This window comes from Panthera leo, chromosome B3 (genome assembly GCF_018350215.1).
Source record: "Panthera leo isolate Ple1 chromosome B3, P.leo_Ple1_pat1.1, whole genome shotgun sequence".
NCBI lineage: Eukaryota > Metazoa > Chordata > Mammalia > Carnivora > Felidae > Panthera > Panthera leo.
Window position 1 is genome coordinate 3,398,556 of NC_056684.1, and position 26,867 is coordinate 3,425,422.

At 44.7% G+C, this 26,867-nt stretch overlaps 1 protein-coding gene across 12 annotated transcripts in view; it reads right to left on the reverse strand.

Annotated features, from left to right (window-relative positions):
• SH3GL3 (SH3 domain containing GRB2 like 3, endophilin A3) overlaps positions 1 to 26,867 on the reverse strand; it is a 131,390-nt gene that overhangs the window by 47,755 nt on the left and 56,768 nt on the right. For 7 of the 12 annotated variants that reach the window (XM_042940857.1, XM_042940849.1, XM_042940859.1 and 4 more), the window contains one exon: positions 1,706 to 1,774. In XM_042940857.1, coding sequence (XP_042796791.1) covers positions 1,706 to 1,774 — 69 coding nt within the window. Of the gene's footprint in view, positions 1 to 1,705; positions 1,775 to 6,429; positions 6,451 to 8,391; positions 8,523 to 15,817; positions 15,904 to 19,732; positions 19,925 to 26,867 lie in introns of those variants that run through there. The other 5 variants (XM_042940850.1, XM_042940852.1, XM_042940855.1 and 2 more) reach the window with 5 other exon arrangements.

Here is a 26,867-nt window from a genome sequence, read left to right on the forward strand (position 1 = left end):
CTAATCATCTATGAGCCAATCTACTATTGTCAACTTACTCTGTTATTTTATGAGAGGTGTGCGAAACCTTCTACTCTGGACTTTGTCAATTTTCCATGTATTTTGGACAACTTTTACCTTACGTATTTAGATGCCATGTTATATGGTGCATAACAATTCATAACCATTACAATTTCCTGATAGACTGCATCTTTTTAATAACTTTTTTATAACCTTTTCTACCTAGTGTTTTTTGCATCAAATTTTACTTTGACATTACTATTCGTCCTCTACTTCTGTGTGCTTAAGGATTTGTCAAGAAATCTCTCCATTCCTTTGTCATTTCCATGTCATGTTTTAGGTGGATCTGATACCATCTAACTCATCTCTTCCAGAAAGTCCTTAAACCTTCTGGTCACGTGTTAGATATTTCCCTGCTTTTCACTGCTGTAAGGAAATAAATAGATATTACTTTTATATTTCTTCTGTCATTCATTGGGGCTTTAGGAGGGAAAGGAAGTAAACAAGAGAGATCTCAGTCCATCAACTGAAACTGAAATTGCCAAAATGTGTTTATAAACTCAATATTTAAACTGAATCATTTTCTAAGTAATAAAGTTACCTATAATATCTTTACATGCCAAGGGATTTTTAAAAGTCATTTCAGGTAGGCCAACGATGTTAAACTATTTCCATGTTTTTCAGTTTTTAAAAATTATGTTTTTCAAAAGCAAAACAAAACGTGCTTTTTCCTCTCAAGGTACTAACACTTCTAGAAACTTAGCAGTGCTCATCCAGAAAGTAAGGAGCTTCCTGGAAGACAGTCTGGCCAGGGCCAGGTATCCGGAAGAAAGGAACCTCCCAAGCCACAGCCTGGGGTTAGACTTCTTCTGTACCTGCTGATAGCTCTACAACCTTCAATCTCCTGTATCCTTGATGTTACACTTGAAGGTAGATGTTCTGCTTTCTCTCTGCCCTCTCTCATCTGGGGAGTCTAATTATTAAAACAAGGCTATGGTTAAAGGGCCCAAGACGAAGGGGAAGGAAACTGAGGAAGCTGAACTCTCAGCGGTCCCAGTTCTACCTCCACCCGAGCTATTCCACACAGCTGACCGGGAAACAGGTTAAAGGACAACAGATTCTACAGTCTTCCTTTGGAGCCTGTTACAATCATTTCTGTGACAAGCTCATCATATTTCCTAGGTGCTTTCATATACATTAATTTTTTGGCATAATTATCCCCAAATCCATGTAAGGCAAGCAGGGCACACATTATCCACCTGTGTCACTGGTCAGAAAAGAGGAAAAAAGCTTATCCAAGTTCACGCTGCCAGTTCTCAGAACCCAGATCAATGTCATTTGTTATCCAGCTACTACAACACATGGGAACAGAGTCAGAATCTGGTACACCACATGGGTGTATCAATCTTTATGTATTTGAATGGTCTCGTCCCAGAAATACATTTTGATTTTCTAGGATAGATCATCAAAATCATCACAATTACTACGGTCTTTTCCTTGCAATAATGGTTTGCCAAAATTGACCGTCTTTTGAGCATTCTGACGTTTTTCCACTAGAGGGCACCAACTACCCATATCCCATCGCCACCTTAGCGGGTCTTTACATCCCTGGCTGCCGCTCTAATATCCTTTACAGTATCAGTACATCGCATATCACAGTGAAAATCAAGTTTGTAATACAGTTGACATTAACGTGCTCTCTTACCCTCTCCATGTCAAGAAATTCGTCATCTAGTTTCGTTCCTTCAACGCCACTTATTTTTTCGCTAAATAGCTGCAGAAATAAACAAAGTAATTGTGTTGTATGATAATTTGTTACCACAATTTCTGACTCAAATTATTACCAGCAAAACCACCACCACCAACAACAAAAAATCCCCATTCATCTCATTGCATTTTTTTTTTACCAAGTCCTTTAAGAAAATCGTTGGAAGAAGTAACCCTATCAAAGGACATGGGAAGACACACATTTTTCACCTGAGCAACAGGTATTAATTATGCAACTACTGTATATAAAGCACATGGAAGGTGCTCCAGCAGAAACACAGATAAATAAGATCCTTATCATCCGGGAACCCAGAGCACGGCAGAAGAGTTAATAAACACACACTCAATTACAATATAAGGGAGGAAAAATACGAGCAAAATAGTGCTGGATACAAATGATTGTCAACATACCAAGTAATAGACATTTCAGTGGTTCAGAGACATGATTCTGAGAGCCTGCAGTGGAGGGGAGGGGGGGAGACACCCAGGACCCACCCAGGACCTGTTTCCTACAAGGCTTGGCGTTTGAGCTGCCCATTTAAGGATAAGGGACATTTCCACAGGCAACACCGAAGGAGCCTTGCTTACAGCATGAGACATCTTAGAAAACCCCCCGGAGACAGCAACGTGTAGGATGGGGTTTTGCCACCTTGCCACTCTGATATTTAGACTAGATAATCCTCTGTTGTGGGAGGCTGTCCTGTGCCCTGTAGGATGTTGAACATCATCCCTGGCCTCCACCCACTAAATGTCAGTAGCGCACAGGCACCCACACACTGACAACCACAAAAGGTCTCTGGACGCTTAGGAGTCACTGTGCAGGGCAAACGCGTCCAAGGAACAGCAAGAAACTTGCCTTAACTATAATGAATAGCGATCGAGGGAGAATGGGGGGAAATAAAAACTGAAAGGGAGAGAGGCCAGATCACACAAATTCTCAAATGCCAAGCTAACAGGTCTGGCTGAGAAGTCCCTGAAGATCCCTTATCAAACACGGTGTAGAGAAACCTTCAGCAAAGCAGCTCTGGCTGCAGAGTGGGTTGCATCAGGGAACACGGAAGAGGACTGGAAGGGGAAAGTACATCGTTTTCTTTAGAAAATCGCATCAACATAATTTGTTTACATGTTTAAAGTATTTACGTGTGGGACGCCTGGGTGGCTCCATCGGTTAAGCATCCGACTTCGGCTCAGGTCATGATCTCACGGTTCGTGGGTTCGAGCCCCACGTCGGGCTCTGTGCTGACAGCTCAGAGCCTGGAGCCTGCTTCAGATTCTGTCTCTCTCTTTCTCTCTCTCTCTCTCTCTCTCTCTCTCTCTCTCTCTGCCCTACCCCACTCACGCTCTCTCTCTCAAAAATAAAATAAACATTAAAAAATAAATAAATAAAATAAAATACTTATATGAACATAAAAACCAGTGGTAAAGGGGGGCGGTTAGCATCAATTAATAAAAAAAAATTGCAGGTTCTTTTAAATGTAAGTGACTTTCTGCTACTATTTCCACAACTATCGCAAACACAGAATTACTAGGCAATAGGAGGAATCCAGGTGTAGAGAATCTAACTTAAATGTGAGGTGAGAGAGAATTGAGAGGAGACGAGGGAGATCACTAGTGGCCACGATTCTTTATCTCTTCGTCGCTAGATCTCTGTAGTTCCTCCTGGCCAGAGCTGGAGTCTGTCTACCCTCGAGCGATTCCAGGCCAGACTTGATGCTTGTTTTGAACCACAGACGGAAGCCCAGGCCTTAGCAGACTCTGCATGCTTTCAGTCATTCTCTTGAAACCCTGCTGCCCCCAAGTGAATTCAGGCCTGGGCTGATTTGCTGGGTGGTGAGAGATACGTGGCCCAAACACCCCCATCAGGACAACCAGTCACTCTCCAGGACCAGAGCCCCTGGTTGACCTGCAAGGGACTGCAGGCACATGAGAAAGCCCCCGGCCTAATCCGCTCACCCGTGGAAACATGAGTCGAATAAATGGTGGTGGTCTGACACTAAACACTGGAATGCTTTGTTACTCGGCAGAAGCTGGCTGATACACTAGACAATAGTTCTGGTTTTTCAGGCTCTGTCTAGAAGTCAGAGAGGACCGTCCTAAGGCCTCGGTACAAGGTATAAGCTTCAACAGGAACAACTGGTAATCCCACTGCTTTACACAAAGGTCTTTACATGGAAGTATCCATCAGTTAGGTCCCCCAAATATCTTTTTGTTCAATAGTGAAATCATTTTGGGGCGCCTGGGTGGCTCAGTCGGTTGAGCGTCCGACTTCGGCTCAGGTCATGATCTCACGGTTCGTGAGCTCGAGCCCCACATCGGGCTCTGTGCCCATAGCTGGGAGCCTGGGGCCTGCTTCAGATCCTGTGTCTCCTTCTCTCTCTACCCCTCCCCTGCTCGCACGCTGTCTCTCTCTCAAAAATAAATAAACATTAAAAAATAGTGAAATCACTTCTTTTTTAAATTTTTTTAATGTTTATTTTTTGAGAGAGAAGAGAGAGAGAGACTGAGTGTGAGTAGGGGAGGGGCAGAGAGAGAGGGAGACACAGAATCTCCGAGCCGTCGGCACAGAGCCCTACACGGGGCTCGAACTCAAACTCACAAACCGTGAGATCACAACCTGAGCCAAAATAGGATGTGAAATAATTTAAAATATTAGTTCTTAATTTTGGAGGTGATATTCTGAGAATCTAATGAAAATTATACAACCACACCCGGGGCGGGGGGGGGGGACACTCATTTTGTTGCATGGTAAATTGCAAAAATGGCCACAATGCCTTGCCGCTGCTCCTCCCACTAGGACACGCGGTCTATTTTTCTCCCCAGGGACTAGCTTTGATCAATAGACAGAATGCAAGCAACACTGTGAGAGTACTGAGTTCAGGTCTTATAAATACTTCATAGCTACAAAGTATCTGTGTAGACACTTTACCCTCTGAGGTCCACTGTAACCATCCCCACGTGAATTAGCCTGAGCTACCATGCTGGAGGCTGAATGCCCACTCTGAGCAGAGATGACCCTCCAAGGTGACTCATCTCAGAGCACCAGGCCTTGAGCTCACCCGGCAGCTCACCACCAACAGATGCGTAAGCAGCTGGGCTCAGTGAGCCCTGCAGCCCAGTGAGCCCCGCCCAAAGCACCAACCCACAAAATTGTGAATCAATGGTTTTTCATTGTAAGTCGCTATGGTTTAAGGTGGTTGGTTACATAGCAAAAAATTGACTCAGTTGCCTGTAATTTCTAACGGCTACTGAAACCCTCTGCAGAAGCCCATGTGTAAGATCCCTGTTTTAAAATACCCCTTTGGAAGTGGCGCCTAGGTATCTCAGTCAGTTAAGCATCCAGCTTCAGCTCAGGTTGATCTCGCGGTTCGTGAGTTCGAGCCCTGTGTTGGGTTCTGTGCTGATGGTGCAGAGCCTGGAGCCTGCTTCGGATTCTGTCTCCCTCTCTCTCTGCCCCTCCCCCGCTCATATGGTGTGTGTGTCTGTCTCTCTTTCTCTCTCAAAAATAAGTAAACAGTGGGGCGCCTGGGTGGCTCAGTCAGTTAGTTAAGCGTCCGACTTCAGCTCAGGTCATGATCTTGCAGTTTGTGAGTTCGAGCCCCGCGTCGGGCTCTGGGCTGACGGCTCAGAGCCTGGAGCCTGCTTCGGATTCTGTGTCTCCCTCTCTCTCTGCCCCTCCCCTGCTCATGCTCTGTCTCCCTCTGTCTCAAAAATAAATAAACATTAAAAAAATTTTTTTTTCAAATAAGTAAACAATTTTAAAATTTTTTTTAAAGAGAAAAAACATCCTCCCCAATAAAAATGAATCCCAGAAATCTAAATTCCAAGGCACATGACTAAATACAAGACCAAGTAAGAAAGCCAACAGAATCAGAGACTGCAACATGAATTCATTTCTGGTGAAAATAACTTTCTGAAACAATAGGACAGAAACTTTATATGTATGCTTAGGATATTATCAATATGATAAATGAAGGAATAACCTCTATGAATAAAAGGCAAATAATTACACAAAAGGGAAATTTTTTTAATTGCTATTAAAATTTAGAAACCTTGGAAATAAAACACACACAAAGATGAAAATGAAAAATCCCAATAATTGGAATCAACTCCAGACTGGGCACAATTGGAGAAAGAACCGGTAAACTAGAAACTATTACTAAGGAATATCCTGAAAGAACAAAAATATTTAAAGGAAAAAAAGAGGGTTGTTTTTTTTTTTTAATATGAAATATCAGTTAAACAGTTTAGAGGATGAGCTATAACTGACAGGCACTCCAGAAAAAAGGACAGAATATAGGGGACTCAGTATTTTAAGAGCTAATAGCTCTGTTTTGGGGGGTTTTTTTTGGGGGGGGGGTTCTTGTGTACAACTGAGGGAAGGTATGAGCCCACAGTTTGGAAGTACATTCAAGTGCTAAGCAAGGTATTAATTCACATGTTGAGATTTCAAGAATAAAAAATTCTAAAACTCCCACAGGAGAATAAAACCACAAGAAAATTAACAGCAGATTTCTCTTCAGCAACAGCAGATACCAGAGATCAGTTTCAAAGGTGTTTAGAAGAAATGTTAAAAAATCCAGAATTTTGGGTCTCCCTGAACTGTTACTTAAAACAAATGTATAAAAACAAATATATGAGTTTATAAAAGGGTAAAATTACAACCTTAAGTAATAACAAGATGGGAAGGAGGGTGTTGAGTGGATACTCTGAGCACTAGAGTGTTTCTCCCGTGTTCAGGCGAAGGTGGGAAACGGACAAACTTGAACATTGCTGAAATAATAGAGAAGAATTGTCTGCGTTACATAATTAATGGTGACGACTAAAAGTATAAAACAATAATACACGTATATGTTATGTATGCTAGGCATGTTACAACACAGCACGCACACTAGCACACTGGTGGAAAATCGAGTTTTTCCAATCCAGGCAAACAAAATAAAACAAAACAAGAAAAAAAAAAAAAAAAAAGGTTGGCAAAGCAGGGGTGGGGGGAGAAGAACGAAAGGGATGACAAATGGAAACCACAATATAAGACAGTAATAAGTCCACATACATCGGTAATTATTATCTACGTAAATGATGAAATTGAAAATGTTAAAGGATGAATTGACAGAGTGGATTTTTTTTTTAATTTTCTTTTGCTTTTTGTTTTTTTTTTTAGTAACCTCTACAGCCAATGTGGTGCTCAAACTCACAACCCCAAGATCAAGGGTCACATGCTTTTCTGACTGAGCCAGCCGGGCACCCCCGGGCGCCCCCAGAGTAGATTTTTTAAGTCCAACTACATGTAGCTTCTAAGAGAGACAACTAAAATAAAACTGGAAATAAGGAGATAAATTACACCTACTAGGGAAATACTGATTTTAAAAAAAGCTGATAACAATAGCATCAGACAAAAAAGACTTTAAGGCAAAACATCAGTAGGCATAGAGAATTGATCTAACAATAGAAGGGACATTCCACCAAAATTCTGTTATAATAATGATGCACCCAACAGCACAGCTTCAAAAAACTAGTAATACAGAAACTGAGAGAAAACAGTGAAGTCCACAATCATAGATCTCACCACCACTCTACCAGAAAACTGACAGATCGGGGGTACCCGGCTGGCTCAGTACGTTGAGTGTCCGACTTCGGCTCAGGTCATGATCTCACAGTTCATGGGTTCGAGCCCCACATCAGGCTTTGTGCTGACAGCTCAGAGCCTGGAACTCACTTCGGATTCTGTGTCTCCCTCTCTCTCTCTGCCCCTCCCCTGCTTGTGCTCTCTCTCTCTCTGTCTCAAATATAAACATTAAAAAAAAAAAAAAAAGAGGAAGCCCTAGAAGAAATTTCAAAAACGTTTTAACAATGAAAACTGTATCCATCAAAACCTGTGTGGGAAGACAGCAAAGGCAGTACTTAGAAATCAGCGTATCACTTTAAATTCATTAAAACAAAAAACCCACTTCAGCTTAACATCTCAAACTGACATGATGCCATTCAATCCCATTCAACAAATATCTCAAAGTCCACGGACTACATCCATGCGGCAGAGATACGAAGATCACTCTCCAGGCCAGAGCTCACGGGCCACTGCGAAGCAGAAGCCGATGGCCAGAACACAACGAGAGAAGTACCCTCCTTGAACGCAGATGCGGAATTTGCTATTAGAACTCAGAGGAGGCAAGTCATATGGACGAGAAGGTGCCAAGAACAGAGCCTAGAAGGATATATGGTGTGCACCCCAGGAGACCAGAGAAGGAGTGGCATTTCTGGCAGAGAGAACAGCATAAGCTCAGACACAAGACCTGAGGGCATTCGGGAAACAGCAATCAACAAGGTAACTGATACGAAAGACTGACCCCAGGAGAACGTGAACGCACAATCACGCAGGCCGTGGAGACGCTCAAGCAGGTGAGTGGTACAAACAGGTCCGCCTTTCATCCGGGAAGATCATGCCAGTGGCCCACGGGAGAAGGGCACTGGAGAGCCACCAGAGGGCGGACGGGGAGATTCCATGTGGGGATCACAAGGGATGCCCACACGAAGGGGCAGACTAGGCAGACTAGGGAAGCGTGTCAAAATTCGACTCCGAAACTCTCCCAACTACCTTCTTCAACTTCAAACACCAACGGCCCTCACCTATTCAGCGTCCCCATCGCAAACGTCGCGTCTGACCCGGGCTCGTCACATAGAAGCTGCAAATGTAAAATACAGTCGTGTGGCCAGGTCAGTGTGGCCCATGTAGTCTTGCCCCAGTGAAAAAGATCATGCCGGAAACGAGGCCTGTCTCACGGTGCCTCCGTGCCACAGAGAGAACCCTCACTGGCCCTCTACTTCTGGGTAGCCTCCAATTTCATCGATGATCGGAAAACAAAAGGCGTTTTCAGAGACCGCAACAGCACTGATGTAAAAGAAGTGTATTTGGGAAGCACAAAGCTTTTGCATTTGGTTTTTCAGCTAGATGCGCTGGGGTTTTACTGGTAAATGTCAACACAGCCTTGGCCGCCCTCTTGTGCAAATGTCTGTTTTCAAAGAAACCTTGGCTTCTCCATCTTCTTCCCTTTAATGAAGCAAGAAATTAAACAGCAAGAAAGCCAGAACCTAGGAGAAAATGTAAAAAAGCAAATTTATACCTCAGGATAAATTAGAAACTTCTCCAGGACAGTACTTTCTAGTTTGTGGGCCACAAAACACTGGCTGCACACAGCAAAAAAAGAACTCCTTGGTCATGTTCGTTTGGAAATGCTGGGATAAACAGAACTGGCAGATTTCTGTACCAAAACATTTTTCACAGACTTGAAAATGAAAATGGCATCATGGATTTCCATGGAGGGGAGGGGCATATAAGAGGTAGCATTCTCCACCTTCGTTTGGTCACGGGAGATGTCTCTTACAAGGAAAAATCTCAGAGAAGATTTCTGAGAAATCTACTTTGAGAAGCCCTGCACCAAAATGTCACCCTGTCCTCTAGCTCCCTTTATTTTTTCTTTCAAACAATTAGCAGTCATGATCTGCTTTTATCAGCTTGGAAAATATGGCATTACTCAATGACGAACTGTTATTTGTAAGTTTAATATCAGGGGAAGATGAGAAAAGGGTATACGCCAGCTCTCTGTGCTGGTTTTGTAACTTTTCTGAGTCTAAATTATTTCAAAATTAATTCTTTTTTTAATCTCTGAAGGTTTCAGAGAGCAAACAAGGCAGTCAGGATCTGATGAAGAAAAATGCACTGGGAAGAGTCAGACATTTACGGCTGCTTTTTCCTTCTGGAAAAATTTCTGCCTTACAACACAGAACACACAAGCTGAGCAGAAAGCACCAGCCTAGAACTTGCAGAAGTCTCCCTAGGCTGGGGAGAGGAAAACTGGAGTGCACTGTAACCAAGGAAACCAAGACATTAAGAGGCCAAAATTCCAGGACCATAAAGAAGTGAACACGACAGTTTACATGCAACTTCCTTTAGAGGTTTCTGACAATTCCTAGGCTGCACATATGCGAGGCAGGATGCTAAGATACCAGTGCGAGGAGGCTGCTAGAAGGCTAAACATCTAAGCAGAGATTTCTGCAGAATCACAGTGATCAAGAGACAAAACTGGAGTTCAGGACTGCCTTTCCCCTTGTTATTTGTCAGAATAAAACTAAATCCTCTCTGGGGGGAGACATCACCTAAATTGCTGCCAAGTCTTTGCACACAGGTATCTGCCATTAAAATAATAATTTAAGAAACCCATCTGGTATTATACCGGGTGACTCAACAACAACAACAAAATCTGAAACTAAATTTTCTTTATGTTTTTTTGATGTAACCTCTGCGCCTAAAATGGGGCTTGAGCCCACAACCCCAAGATCAAGCATCACACGTTCTACCACCAACTGAGCCAGCCAGATGCCCCTTAAACTAAGTGTAAAAATAGATGACAATGTAAAATACCACTGCAAAACATTTCAAGAGAACAAACGAAAACTGGAGTTGAAGAATTCAATAACTGAAATTCAGAGTTCCACAGCAAACTTTAATAACAATTAGATGCTGACAAAGAGAGCACGTGTGCACTGGAAGATAAACCACTGGAAAGTATCTAAATTGAAACATAAAGAGAAAGACGATTAAAAACACCAAAAAAAAAAATATTATAAACATAGAACACACAGTGGAAACACCTAACATATGTGTATTTTTGATTTCCAGAATGAGGACAGAATAATTGAGAAGAGGCAATATTTGAAGAGAAGATGGCCAAGAATTACTCAATATATGTTGTCAAAAGACATCAAGCTCCAAATTAAAGCTCTTCTATGACTCTCAGGCAGGATAAATATGAAGAAAAACATACCCCGAATAAGTCTTTTACCAAAGACCAAAGACAGGAAAACTTAATAAAAAAAAAAAAATGCACCAAAAAAGCAACAAAAAGATTGTGAGCTGACAATGGTCACACAGCGCGGCCACAAGACAATGAAATCACATCTTTTCATGTTGATGGAAATCATCTGCCAACTGAAAATGCCATTCTCGGTGAATATACCCTTCATAAATGAAGGCAAAATTTTAAAAACATTCAGACAAGAGGGTGCCTGGGTGGCTCAGTCAGTTGGGCGTCCGACTACGCCTCAGGTCACGATCTTATGGTTTGTGAGTTCGAGCCCCGCATCGGGCTGTGTGCCGACAGCTCGAAGCCTGGAGCCTGCTTCGGATTCTGTGTCTCCCTCTCTGCCCCTTTCTGCTCACACTCTGTCTCTTTCTCTCTCAAAAATAAACATTTAAAAAAACCTTAACAAAATAATAATAAATAAAAATATTCAGACCAAAGTGAGAGAATTTCTCACTGGCGGACCCAGACACACACCAAAAGAAGCACTCAAGGGAGTTCTTCAAATAAAAGAAAAATATCCCTGATGGAAACAAGGAAATAAGGCAAGAAATGAAGAGAACCAGAGAGATGAATCGATGTGAATACTGAAAACTTAAAACAATTATCTTGTGAGGTTTTAAATATATCTAAAATTTTAAAACATGAAAACAATGACACAAAAGCCACCACTAAAGAGGTAGAGATAAATTGTTACTGGGTCTTTTATTGCTTGGAAGTTTTAAGGTACTAATTTAAGAAAGACTCCACCACATAAAAAATGCATGTTGTAATCTCTAGGGTTGCTTTTAAATAATCATAAATATATAACAGGCGAGATACTAGAGAATAAAATGGAATAATAAAAACGATTAATTCAAAAGAAAGTTTAAAAAAGGAGAAATGAAGAAACAAGAATAAACGGGACAAATAAAAAAATAGATTTAATCCAAAAATGTCAGTAATTACTTTAAATGTATATGGACTAAATATTTCAAGTAAAAAATAAAAAGCATCAGCCAAGATCATAAAATACTAAACTATACTATTTTCTGCCAATAAGAGATGCACATTAAATATAATGACACAATAAGAAAATAAAGAAATGGACTATATCAAACACTAACATCTACAACAAAAAAACTGAGAAACTCATACTAACATATAAAATATACTTTTAGACAAAAAACATTATTACTAGAATAAAGAAGGACATTAAAACATGATAAAAAGTAGGGGTGCCTGGGTGGCTCAGTCGGTTAAACGTCCAACTTCGGCTCAGGTCATGATCTCGCGGTCCGGGAGTTCGAGCCCTGCGTCGGGCTCTGTGCTGACAGCTCAGAGCCCGGAGCCTGCTTTGGATTCTGTGTCTCCCTCTCTCCCTGCCCCTCCCCCACTTGTGCTCGGTCTCTTTCTCTCAAAAATAAATAATAAATATTAAAAAATTTTTTTAAATGATACAAGGTCAATCCAAAATTAAGAAATAAGAATCCTAAATCTGTATGCATTTAATCGCATAGCTTCAATGTATAAAGGAAAACCTTACAAAACTAAAACTATAAATAAATGATTCCAAATATTTTAATTTTTCTATACATCTCTCTGCAACCCATAAAACACAAAAAAACCACCAGTTAGATTGACTCGACTTGAACAATTTAATTTACATATGGAGAATACTACAGCAAACAGGGCACAATAAAGGTGGTTTTCTTTTCTTTTTTTTTTTAAGTTTATTTATTTATCTTGAGAGGGGAGGAGGGCGGTTGACACAAGGCTCAAACCCATGACCTGTGAGACCATGACCCGAGCTGAAATCAAGAGTCAGATGCCCACCAGACTGAGCCACCCAGGTGCCCCGGTGACGATGGTTTTCAAAAGTAGACAGCACATTTCCCAGAAGAGACCAGACGCTGAGTCATGAAGCACATCTCCAACAACGTCAAAGACAAAAATCATTCGGAGTATGATCTCTGGCCACAGTGAAATTAACATAGAAATCAATACCTGAAAAATTTCCCAAATTATTTGAAAATTAAACATGTCAAAATTCACTGAATCAAATATGAAGTCACCTTGAAGGTTAGAAAATATTTATAAGTGAGTAATACCAAATATAGAGATGTATTTAAGACTGTGCGATGTAGCTAAAGCTATTCCTATTTTTTTCTTAAATGTTTATTTATTTTTGAGAATGAGAACATCCATGCGTGTGCATGAAGTGGGGGGGGGGGGGCGCAGAGAGAGAGAGAGAGAGACAGAGAGAGAGAATCTTAAGCAGGCTCCACACTGTCAGCACAGAGTCCAACTCGGGGCTCAAGCTCATGAACTATGAGATCATGACCTGAGCCAAAATCAAGAGCCAGACACTTACCCAACTGAGCCACCCAGGTGCCCCTCTAGAGCTATTTCTTAAGAGGGGATCTTACAGCTCTAAAGCACCAGCTCTCAAACTCTTTCATTTCAGGATCTCATGATATTCTTAAAAATAATTTAAGACCCCTACCTTACACCATATATCAAAAACAATTCCTTGTTGATCTTAAATGCAAAAGGTAAGACTTGAAAGGTTCTATAAGATAACATTACCTTGGGACAGGAGACAGCTTGACCAATTCCCAAACGCTAACTATAAAGAAAAGCCTGATATATGAGACTCCGTTCAAGACTGAGAGAGTGAAAAATCAAATCACTGAGTAGAAAAAGATATTTTCCATAAATCTACCTGACGAAGAATCACATTCAGATATTAAAAAGAACTCCTATGGGTCCCTAAGAGGAAGGCAGCATACTCCTGTTTTTTAGCATGGGCAAAAAAAAAAAAAAAAAGCCTTGTGGAAGCAACTTCACAAAGGGTGGGGGGGGTATCCAAACAGGCAACAGGCCTACGAAAACATTTTCGTCTCACGATCATCCATGAAAATGCAAGTTAAACCACAAGAAGATGACACTTCATCGTTACCGGAGTAACTAAAATTATTTTAAAACAACAATAACACAAGTTTTTCCAAGGGTTAACGGGGCAACCGGAAGGAACACTCCTACGCCACTGGAGGGAGTTTACATTGGTGTCGCAACTTGGGAAAACGGTCTACTATAGAGTCTACTATAACTGAATATATAAGAAGCCATACTCTTACGACTCAGTAATTCCACTCCTAGGTAAAGGCCCGAAAGAAATACCTTATAAGTAACCAAAATTCAGATACAAGCAGTATTACTCACAATAACCCAAAACCACCTAAATGATGGTAGAGTGAATAGATCACAGCTACTTCTAGAAATGCAATACTGTATCGCAATTAAAAAGGAGGAAGTACTCCTTCCGCGTGCGACACATAGGTAGATTCCAGACGTACCACGGAACACTCTCATGGAACACTCTCGTGCCGTGTGATTCTGATTATGAAACGTTCAGAAATAAAAGGGGAACATCCTGTATCATTGCATTCATATAAAATTTAAACACAGAAAAGGCTGATTCGTGGTGATAAAAGTGTAGTAGTTACCTTTAAGTTATGATAAAAGGGAGCTCCCTGGGGTGCTAGTAATATTCTGTATCTAGAACTGGTTCCATGAATGTGCTCGCTTTGTCACAACAGAGCAAGTGGCACCCACAGGACCTGTCACTTCCTTGCATGTGTTTTGATTTCAGTAGAAAATGTTGAAGCACACCCTCCCGTGAACCCTGCATTCGGTGTTCTCAATGCGTGCGCCCATCACACTTCCCATGATTGATTTGTCTCTAAGGAAGCTTAACAAACAATGCTGGCCTGTCTCTTGCTCTTGCATCTGACCAGTAGAAATAACATTCACATCTGACTATCCGCATCTGGAAGTCTCTGCTCAGTCGAATCATGACTTAACCATACAGAACCTAATAATCTATATTCAAAAGAACAAAAAAAGCCCCAGGGGCTATTATATGGTGACTGTGTCCTCTGTACCCTAAATGCTGCTACTTCAGATTTAATTATTAGGGCAGCATAATAAAGAAATTCATTCATCTCGCCAAGGGGAAGGAGGGAGAGAAAATACATACAGGAAGGAACTATCAGACGTGGAATCAAGATCGTGGACTGAATATACACATCTTCCACTCCACTGTACCAAATACTTTTTTTTTTTTAATTTTTTTTTAACGTTTATTCCTTTTTGAGAGACAGAGACAGAGCATGAGTAGGGGAGGGGCAGAGAGAGAGGCAGACACAGAATCTGAAGCAGGCTCCAGGCTGAGCTGTCAGCAGAGCCTGACGCGGGGCTCGAACTCACGAACCGCGAGATCATGACCTGATCCAAAGTCAGACGCTTAACTGACTGAGCCACCCAGGCGCCCCTGTACCAAATACCTTTATATGAACTTGTAAAGATACAGAAAGAGAGAGAGGCATCTGACACATACATAACAGGGCTGAGAAACAAAAACGGTGCCAGCAGTAGGTCATAAATGGTGACAAATGCCCAGAAGACAGACAGCAGATGGGACCAGAGAGCTTAGGAAGCAACAGGGCAATACCTACACCATAGAAACCCGCTCCCAAGCCCAAAGCCCATGCAGTCGTCTCCCCTTCTCTGCAGGGGTACATTCCAAGACCCCCAGCGGATGCCTGAAACCACAGACAGTACCAAAACCTATATATGTTACTTTTTTTCCTATACATATATACCTACAGTAAAATGTAATTCATAAGCTAGGCACAGTAAGAGGTCACAGCAACTAATAATAAGACAGAACAGGTACACTAAGCTGTAATGAAAGTTACGTGCATGTGGTTTGTCTCTCTGTCTCAAAGTATCTCACTGTTCTGTACTCACCCTTCTTGTGATGACGTGAGAGGATACAATGCCTACATGATGAGATCAAGGGAGGTGAATGACGTAGGCACTTGACGCAGCATCAGGCTACTAGTGACCCGCTGACAATATGTCAGAAGGAGGATCACCAGCTTGAGGACCATGGCTGACCACGGATAAATGAAACAGCGGGTAACTGAAATTATGGAGAGCGAACCACGGGTAACTGAAACCACGGGAAGTAAAACGACAGATGGGGGCAGGGAGGGGGACTACTGTACAGAGAAATTCCAACTCTAAATAACGTAAACATGAAAAGAAGAGAGTGAGCCCCTGGGAGATCAGCAAGAGACACGATAAAAGAACTGTACAGAAAGCAATAAGGACCAATGGAGCCCCTCCAGCCCCATCTCTGTGCCCACCTCTATACGCGAGGGCAGGATCTGAAGTTACACCATCTTGGCTCAAATTGCTAACTAGAGAGGTAACTCCAGGCAAATTAGGGAAGCTCTCTGTGTCTCCAGTTCCTTATCTGCAAGATACGGATAAAATAATGATAGTAACTATCTCATAAGGGTTAATGTATGGGAAGCATCTGACATTGTTAAGTCTTCTTAAACATGAACCATTTAAGAATATGGTTCTTAAATATAAACCATATTACCACTGAGAAACAGGCAGCTAGGGTGTCTGTCCTGAACCTGCAACCTAAAGAGAGTGGACTGCTCTAATTGTTGGGCCCCAAAGTGGGTATAAAGACCTGAGAGATGCAAGAGATCCTTCCAAACATCCCAACAGATACCAGGGGAAACATAGAGAGGCAGTACTGCCCAAGAATAGAAGAACTCCATTTCCAGGGTAAAACCCTTTTCTCCAGCCTTCTTGTCTGCTGTCCTGTGGCCCTCACTCTAGCATGAAGCCCACTGGTTGCCACACCCACCCAACACTCAGTCCTTCCACTGTCTGCCAATATACAAATAGACAAAACTTAAGCCAACTACCTAAGTGTTGGACAGTGTCCCTCATTCTTATCAACCAATGGCCAGGAATCGTGGAAATTTAAGGAAAACTAGGGGCATGAGGGGAAGTGTCAAAGAGGAAAGTTTATGACCCAAAGGAAGCAGAGATGATCAAGGTGCAGAGGGGAACTTCTAAAACTTCTCATTAACACCCACAGAGATATTTGAGAAGTTACTGTATACATAAAACAAGAAAAGGCTCCAATGAAAAAAGGAGCTATTAAAATGGGGTAAAAAAAAAACCTCAAAAAAAAAAAAGGGTGAGCACAGAATAGACAAAGCTGAAATATGAATTGCTTATTGGGAAGACAGAGTCAAGGAAATGTGTCCCAGAATCTACAGCAAAACCCAACAAGAGATGGGAAGGAGAAAGAAGTTTCGCTCGACTCCTCTTAGCTGTGTGCCCAGGACCACCCCCCTTCTGGGCATCCCGCCCATTCTATCAGGAAGGCCTGCTGTCCTCAGGCCAGGCTTGACTTTGGGCTCCCTACAGAAGCTGATTCTACATTGTGGACCCACCATGGGGAAAGGGGTTCTGACTGGAGTAAATGTTCCCAGTAAGTTCAGAGGCTGACCCTGTCAGCTCCACTCCTAGAAATTGGAGGCTATCACTAAGAGCAGAGTGTACCAGAATCTCTTCGACTCATTTTCTGCACACCCTCGCTTTTTCTCAGAAGAGACAGCTATGATTTGGCCAACGAGAAAGTCTGCATTCTGTTGGGCAGAATTTCCTCCAAGCTGAAGACATATAAATGGAGGACTTCTCTATTTCCAGCACTGATGCCGGTTTCCATCCATTTTTATATTTCTTTGGCCATTTTCAATTAGAACTGATGGATGAGATTGACATTTTTTCCCCATAAATGTCATTATGTTTCTTTAAAAGTTTGCTCACATGTACCCAATCCAATGATCATTAGCTATAAGGCTCTATGAGTCTGACCTTTTCAAAAGTTGGATTCTAGCCTGTATTCTGTGTTTGATCCCTTTCAGAGCAAAACGTGATCTTGCAGGATTTCCTTTGTAAAAGACCCTGCACGGTTAAGGCAGAGTCTTTCAGGAATGTAATTAATCAAGAAGGCTGCTCTCTTTCTGGGGCCCTGTGCATGGGGTCCAGACCACAGACAGGCCCACTTTGGAGCCCAGAGTTCCACTGGGACTTCGGGAGGAAGTTACTCTTTTCCTTTCTTCCTTTCTTTTGATTTGCTCTGTTATGAACCCTTTGCATTGACCTAAGTAGGCGAACACCTCATGAGGACAGGATCAAATAGCTCTTGAGGGGAGTTACAAAAGATCAGATGAGATAATACGTTTTGAACCACATGAAACAGTCTGGCTGGAAAAAAAGTATTTCATTCTTATCAAGCCACCTGGGTCATCCTAGGAAAATTTCACCACCTTCAAAAGGAGGTAGGAAGTTGATGCTGAGAATGTTTTATTCCTAACGCTCACCAATAAATGTCGGTCTAAAGAGAGTTCTGCCACAAATGATACACCTGTGTGTTTCTTTTAATGAGTAAGTAGGAACCCCTTGTTTTGAATTTTAAAATTGCATAACTAGGCCCTGACCTATGATAGCGCTCTTTTATGTAGATGGCATTTTGTAAAATTAAAACAATAATGAGAAATACAAAATTTAAAACATTATCAATTGAAATCTGACTTATGTGCAAGAATTAAGGGGCAAAAGTCCCCCTACTCCCAGGTATAATCACTGTTAATAGTAGGGATAGTTTTTCCCACCTCTTACCTAATTTAAACACACACACACACACACACACACACACACACACACACACACACACATTTCTGTTTACAAAAGTAACAATAAGTTATACATGTTTATTTACAACCACCCCAAAGAAGAGACCTTTGCATTCTGGAATTCATTCAACAGAAAACACTGGAGTGTCCTCTAGGCACCAAGCTACATACAATATTTGGAGGTCAATCTATTCCCTCCTCAATACTTTGGAGATGTTGCAAGCTATAGTATTTTCTGGCACTTAATGTTACTGAGGAAAGACTAAGGGAAGGATTTTTTCTGATACTCATGTTTAGAACTCTTTATCCTGGAAAAAAAATTAATTTCTTTTTATAAAGTCAAGTGGCTTTTCCCTGTCGGTTTTTCTTAGTCTTCATGGAGCCCCTGCGAGTTGCATTAGCAGGTCAACTAATTTATGGATTTTTTAAAAACCCAGAGACAGAAGAAAAGGTCCAGAGTCCCTTGTCCTGTGCTAACATGAGGAAGAGAGAAGAGATACTGCTGTTCTGGGAAGTAACCGAAGGCCCAAACTCAGGGCAGATCAAAGGTCAGCACACCCTGGGGCCAGAAGTGGGGCTGGTGGTATTAAAAGGACCCTCCCTGGCACTTGGGTGGCTCAGTCGTCGGTTAAGCGTCCGACTTCAGCTCCGGTCATGATTTCCCGGTTCATGACTTCCATCCCCACGTCAGGCTCCGTGCTGACAGCTCAGAGCCTGGAGCCTGCTTCGGATTCTGTGTGTGTGTGTCTCTCTCTCTGCACCTCCCCCACTCGCACTCCATCTCTCTCAAACATAAATAAACATAAACAAAAAATATTTTTAAGGGACCCTCCCCATGAGGATCTTGAAAAAGCGGGCTAGTGCCACCAGCATTAAAAAAGTGCATTCCTGGCAGGGGTCAAGCCAACACCAACCAGAGAGGCCCAGGAGTGAAGGAAGTCTGCTCTGAGCACCCGTCAGGGACCAACAAGAGGCATGTGCATCGTCCACAACACCCAGAAGCTCCCCCGCCCCACTGTCCCCTTCTCCCACCGCACATTCCAAATCCTGGGGGCCAGCAGCTCTGGGGAAGGAGGCTCAGAGAGAAAAACGGGGGCGCACCCTCCCGGATGGCAATGGACCGGCTGAGGTGGGCCCCGGCCGGGCTAGGGGGGAAGCCCCGCTCCAGGCACCCTTCGGGCTGCGATGCTCACAGGGGCCTGCAAGATCTCTCGGCCAGGCTGACCCCGTGTGCCACGCGTAAGCAGCGGCCTTCACAAGGGAACACGTGGAGGCTGGGGGTGGACAGCTTTAGGGGGATACACGTCCACACCCGCAACCTGTGTGCACTCCTTCCTAGGCCGCCGAGGCCCCCGGACGAAGGCGAAGCGAAGCACAGGCTCCCCCGACCCCCATCTCACGGCGGACGGCCCAGGCTGTGAAAACCAACGGTGGCTCTTCAACGTCTCCCGCTCCCCGGAATCAACGTTCACCGTCCTCACGCCTTTCGCGTCCTACCACGGAACCGTGCACCGTTTCCCTGCATTCCCCGCACGCTGCCAGTCTAGCCCTTACTTCCCAGAACCGCTTCTTCGGGAGCCTTCACGCGGATCATCCCCGTCTTCCCACGGGCCCGTCCCGTCCCCGCCCGCCAGGGCCAGCACCGCGCTGCCGGCCGCCCGCTCGGTTCCCTCCGTCGCCGGTGCCCGCGGCGCCCGGGCTTCGCTCCAGGTGGCAACGCGCCCAGGCCGGGCGGAGGATCCCTAGGCGGCAGGTGCCGTCCGGGCCCCCCGCTCTCCCAGCATCCCTCGCGACCACAGCTCATCACGTGACCCGATAGGGCCAATGAGACCCGAGCGGACGTGCGCTGGAGGGAGGGGGGCGGTTCCAGGAAACTCTGGTGTAAAGGTGAGCTGTTGCGGTGACACTCCCTCTTCCTTCTTCCGGCCTTGAGCCCCGGTGTCCGAGGCTGCAGCAGCCAGTAGGGACTACAAGGAAAAGGCTTTAAGAACTGCAGCCGTGGTATCATTAAGCGGCTGAACACACACACCAGCAGCCGCCCGCCTCTGGACTTGGCATTATCTGAATAAAATAAACCCAGATCTGTACGTGGCTGGGGTTACTTGCAGCCAAACTTGTTCCTAATCGGTGCAGTTTACAATCTGGCTCCAGTTAAACTGTTCTCTTCAGGGATCTTCTAATTTCTAAATCCCCCAAATAAATCTCAGCGCTTCGCTTACATGGCCTGCCTTCATTCGGACCCTACTGACCGTTCTTTGTTGGAAAGTCTCCCTTTTCTTGGCCTCCGTGGCCTAAGTGTTCTCCCCTTACTCCCCACTCTTTAAGTACTTTCATGATTTTGTGTTACTCGACCGTGATTAGGCCTCGGCCATCCCTCTCTCTCTTGCCTCTCTTGCCCTACAGGATCTTCCCAGGTTTTTCAACCCATTCCCATGGGTTTACCCATCTAGATCAGCCTATATATGCTGCTGACTTGGAAATCTATATCTCCAGCCCAAACTTCTTTCCTAAACTTCAATTCTTTTCACACCCCAAGTGTCTGCCAGACATTTTCTCTGGATATTCCAAAGACACCTCAAACACACAATTTAAAAATTAACAGACTCATCATTCTGTTCTTCCAATTGACTTCTTGGCCCATATCCCTTTCTCAACTGGTGGAACCACCATTCACACAGTTGATAAAGTCTGGAATCTGATGAAGTTGTCATAGACTTTACAGAAACTCTAAGGGACTCCCAGAAAAACGAGCGTGCGTGTGCGTGCGTGCACGCATGTGTCTCGTAGAAATGAAAGTGAGCAGCTGCCGAAATGCTACCAATCTGTCTTCCCTCTCACTTGTCCCACGCTTTCTCCCCCCAACCGTGCCGCTTAATCAGCCACCAATTCCATTTCTTTCTCTCCATCCCCTTGAAGGCATCCTCAGTCAGGCCACCATCACCTCGCCCCCAAACTATTCTAACAGCCTCCCAAACGGGCTCCTCCATTTCCCCTCCACCGGCTGCCCGTGAGATATCTAAAACACCAACCAGGTAATGTCACCCCCCAGACTGACTCAGTGGCCCCTGTTGCCTTTAAAAGAAAACCCATACTCCTAAACACACCATACCATGCCCTCCGTGATCTGGCCGCCACCCACCTCTCTCCAGTCTCATTCACTGCCACTCCCCATAAGCACCCCACACTCCTCCATTCCTAAACTCTGAGTCACATAGAAGCACCGTGTTCTTTTTAAGTTTGAGAGAGAGCGAGAGAGAGGGCCCAAGCGGAGAAGGGGAAGAGGGAGAGAGAGAGAGAGAGAGAGAGAGAGGGAGAGAGAGAGAGAATCCCAAGCGGGCTCCACACCACCAGCTGCAGAGCCTGATTCAGGGCTCAAATTCACGAACCGCAAGAGGACAACCTGAGCCAAAGTCAGACACTCAACCGACCGAGCCACCCTGGCGCCCCAAAGTAGCCTGTTGTTTCCTGCCTTTGTACATGCTGCTTCCATTATCCACAAGCCTTTTCCCACCCAGCGAAACTTCAAGGCTCAGCTCAAGTGTCACTGCCATGTGTGGCCTGCCTCCTGATAAGACAGGGAAAACTAAAGGGACCCCATGAAAACCTGCTTTTGTTTCTCCTTTTCCTGCTCTGTTCTTGCCAGGACTATGCCCCTGCCACACACACGCCGCATAGAACAGATATGGATGTCCTCCTCATAAAGGTCACGGAGTTTCTTTGCAGTCCTCCAGCACAACAGGCAACATATAAGGAGTGACCGGGCAGAGTCATCATGAACTTCAGGACGACTCTTGGTTTTCCAAGACCACCGACTCACCAAGACCCCTGGTTCCAGGGCACAAGTGACTTATGGAGGACACCTTTGTTTGTGGATGCCTGAGAAGGGCCACATCCTCAATAAAAACCCCAGAGCCCACACAAAGATGAGACTCCTTCTTCTGGTCTTTCTGAGTCTCCCGGGTGCCCTGTCTATATCTACACTCTCTCTGTGACTTCAATAACCTGTCCTCACTTCCCCTCAGCTCACACTTTATTTCTATCCTGTGCAAAGCCAAGAACCCTCTTGGCTGGTCCTGAGGGCCCAGGGCTCTTGGACCCAGCCGGCTTGCATCACTGAGACCTAGCTGGGGGCCCCTCCTGTGGGTCCCCTTAACACAATAAGGGCTCCCTATGACCCAGCAATTGTACCACTAGGTGTTTATCCAAAGGATACAAAAATGCTGATTCGAAGGGGGCACACGCACCCCAATGTTTATAGCAGCGCTATCAACAATAGCCAAATTGTGGAAAGAGCCCAAATGTCCAACAAGTGACGAATGGATAAAGAAAATGTGGTATATACACAATGGAATACTACTCGGGGATCAAAAAGAATGAGATCTTGCCATTTCAACAATGTGGATGGAACCAGAGTATATTATGCTAAGTGAAATAAGTCAGACAAAGACAAATATATGACTTCACTCATATGTGGAATTTAAGAAACAAAACAGATAAACACAGGGGAAGGGAAGGAAAAATAAGATAAAAACAGAGAGGGAGGCAAACAGAACAAACTGAGGGTTGCTGGAGGGGAGGTGGGTAGGGGGATGGGCTAGCTGGGAGATGGGCATTAAGGAGGGCAACTGTCGGGAGGAGTGCCGGGTGTTAAAAACTTCTTAATGTTTATTTTTTTAGAGAGAAAGATACAGAGTGCAAGTGGGGGAGAGGCAGAGAGAGAGGGAGACCCAGAATCCGAAGCAGGTTCCAGGCTCCAAGCTGTCAGCACAAACCCCAACGCGGGGCTCAAACTCACGAACCGCGAGATCATGACCTGAACCGAAGTCAGACGCTTAACCGACTGGGCCACCCAGGCGCCCCACTGGGTATTATATGTAAGTGACGAATCACTAAATTCTACTCCTGAAACCATTATTACACTATATGTTAACTAACTTGGATTTAAATAAACCAAAACCAAAATACAGTAAGTGCTAACGCAGCCCTTATCACCCCTTATCACCCCACACAGCAGTTTATGACGTGCTAGCCTCTCGCAATGGCCTCTGAGATCCCTGGAAACAAGACTGTGCCTGCCTAATTCGTCATGGTGTCCCCACCAGCAGAACAGTGCATACCACACAGGTCTGTCCTGACTCCTGACCACAGACCACTGCCCCAAAATGCACTCAAGGGCACGTTAACGATATTGTTTGAATTTCTATTAGTGACACTTGTCTCCAATTAAAGTCCAGGGAAATCGGGCCCTGAATGATAGCAAGGAAATAACCATAAGATCTCTAAAACATGTGATCTCCTGGCCTGGAGACCTTCAGTGAAGTTAAAAAGATTAAAAAAAAAAAAATCTCATCACAGAGTTGCTAGATGGTAATAAGAGAAAATCATGACTATTCACTAAAGGAAAGCAAACCTATTATTTTAGTAAACTTTAGTAAAAAAGAAAAAAAAGCATAGAATTAGTAATTTATGATTTTATCTGCATCACTGTACACGAGTTATATGGGATGTAATCCCAAAAAGCTTTTTGAAAAATTCCTCCTATGAAAAGAAAACAGCTGAACAGAAATAACCAGTGAAAGGCACGTAGCTACACAATTTCTCTTTGGACATGGGAAGAGACATCCTTCGTAACGGAACGACAAAGAATACAGAACCCAGATTTTTTTTACAGAAAACGGCCAGTAGGTAAGCAACTTGGATGTGTTGAAGCTTTGGGGAGAAAAAGCTGATTCACCTACCACCTTGCAAATGAAAGCCTCTGGGGCCACAGAGGCCCTTCAGAGCTCCCGACCGGTGCATGTGACCCACTGCCACCTTCCCCTGCCTCACTCCCCGAGACTCTCAGAAAAGCCAGGCTTGGGGCACATGGGTGGCTCAGTCAGTGAAGCATCGGACTTTGGCTCAGCTCATGATCTCAACGGTTCGTGAGTTTGAGCCCCGTGAGTTGGGCCCTGGGTGGACAATGCAGCACCTGCTTGGGATTCTCTCTCTCTCTCTCTCTCAAAAATAAACAAACATTAAAAAAAAAAAAGGCAGACTTAAGTATAGCTTCCCAACAGGCAGAGAAGACATCCTCTGTGTAGTATGATCACTTTCTATGGCCTTGGTCACGCCCTCCGACCTCTGCTGTTTGGTTACATTGAACACTGCTGGGCACCAACTCTGGCCTTCCCGGTCCACTGCCGGAGGGTTTTGGTGATCTCTGGGGGCCGCTGTTGCTTTTGCCAGCACGTGGCTCTCGTAGCCGGGAAGACAATCTTTTCGGACTTCACAGTCAGCTGTTTTTGGAGATTTGAGGCCAGTGAGGGATGAGAAGAATAATGGCAAAAACAAAACATAGGCCATCCCAGATGCATAAATTAAGGCTGGGTCTGCACCTAGTGAGGAAGGCCAGAACATCTCCAGGATTTCGTAGAAGTTTCCCCAAAACTGAGGATGTGAACTCATTCCTAACTCCAAACTTCAGGTTAGGAAACAGCGCCGTCTGGAATGGCTTGGGATCCACACCCATCACAGGGCACCCTCAGTTGAGGTCCTACATGTGCCATTCAGGACCTTCCTTCCCAACTCTATTTCAACATGTTCTGCCCCTCTCCTGGGCACCCACCCTGCACCTCTCAGCAAACCCTCCCATGAGCCCTGCCCTTCCAAACTCCTCCAAGGACGGGCACCTTAAAATACTCATTTGTTTGGGGGGGCGCCTGGGTGGCTCGGTCAGTTGAGCGTTGGACCCTTGGTTTTGGCTGAGCTCATGACTTCACGGTTCATGAGATCAAGCCCCACATCAGGCTCTGCGTTGACAGCCTGGAGCCTGCTTGAGATTTTCTCTCTCCCTCTCTCCCTGCCCCTCCCCCGCTCCTGGCGTGCAAACGCTCTATAAATAAATACATAAGTATATACATAAGTATATATAGCCTTAGCCCAAGGCTACAGGGCTAAAATCAAGTGAACTGTCATTGATGTAGTAGCAAAGAAACAGTAACAATAAAATGTATGGTCGCTCTATTTTGAGATGCTGATAAGAGAAAAAGAAAGGTAGAAACGAACACTGCATTCTCTTCCTTCCTATGAAAACTTCCGCGGCCTTGCTCAACATTTCACAACTGTACTTCCTCTCCAGGATGTGTCCCTGAATTGCATGTAAACCTGGTTTTCATCATTCAAAACACATTCTAAATTCACTTTAGAGGCTTAAAAGTGTCATTGAAGAATCCTTTGCTAAAAAAAATGAAAGGGTGTTAATGGTCCAAAAATCGCCCTTCTATTTGTCATACAAATTCATATGTGGGTATATCAGCTTCTCTTAAAATGCTGAACATCTCTTATGATTGAGGGGAAAAGGTAATTAGTTAAGCTCTGTAAAAAATAGTTTTTCGGGGCACCTGGGTGGCTCAGTCGGTTAAGCGTCCGACTTTGACTCAGGTCATGATCTCACGGTTCGTGAGTTCGAGCCCCGTGTCGGGCTCTGTGCTGACGGCTCAGAGCCTGGAGCCTCCTTCGGATTCTGTGTCTCCCTCTCTCTCTGCCCCTCCTCTGCTTGCGCACTCTCTCTCTCTCTCTCTCTCTCAAAAATAAAACAAAACACTAAAAAAAATAGTTTCCCACTTGTTCTTGTTCTAGCCCCCACAGGCTTTTTCCGCCAGCCACACAATAGGCTTCCTTGGACTCTTTAATCAGGAAGAGACCACTCTGGGATCTCAAAACCGACTTTAGAGCCTGCATATGTTTTGCCTCTTCTTTGCGAAACGGAGATTGACTCAGAAAACTTAGTAATTCTGCTTTTCTCAGAAACAGCTGCAATGACAACGCAGGAAAAGAAAATCAGTGGGTCGCACTGAACTCGGGAGCCAAATCAAGGTGGGAGCACTCGTGCGGCCACGGAGCCTGAGCAACACCCAAGCCAGGTCCAGCCCGCATGTGACGATGAGGCCCACCTAGGCCCGCACCTGCCCCCACCGGCCCTGTGGCGAGGGGAGATGCTGAGGCGTGTGCTGCCCACGTCATGCCGTGGCAGGTGTGGTGTGGGGGAGACCGTCCCTATGAGCTAACGCCTTGGGGTCGGACCTTACGCCGTGGCGGTTGCGGGTGCATTCCGTTACCATTCAAAGAAGTAAACACCCGAGATGAGGGGCACAAGGAGAGCTTCCTGTTAGGATGGTCCCTCCTGCCTCTGCGAGCTCCTCTTGCCTTGAAAATGCTGCGGGTCCTGCAAGGTCGGGTTTCAACTTTCCCCTCACCTCTTCTCACACCCTTGGAAACTTCTGCACACTCTCAAAGGTTCACTTACCACCAAGCACCCAAATTAGCAGCTCCAGCCCCAAATCACTCTCCTGAGTCCCAGACGCACACACCCAGCTGCCTCCTCGATGTCCAAGCCGACATGCCCCAGACCCCTCATCCCCCCTTCCACCCGGCATCTGTTCTCCCTGGCCCCCTTGCCCAGACAGCTCCAGACCCACACAGACCCAGGGGGCTGGGAGAGGACCCAGAACAAGACCTCGGATGTCGTGACCTGTCGCTCTGACCTGGAAAAGGCACACGAATCTCAAACCGATCCAACTTGCCTTTGGGAAATGATCAGACACAACTGTTGCCCCCGAGCCCCCCTTGCCGACCACGGGACACCGGCCTCAGTGCGGACACGGCCCCTGCCAGGAGCCACTACTTGGTGCACACACACCAGAGAGCT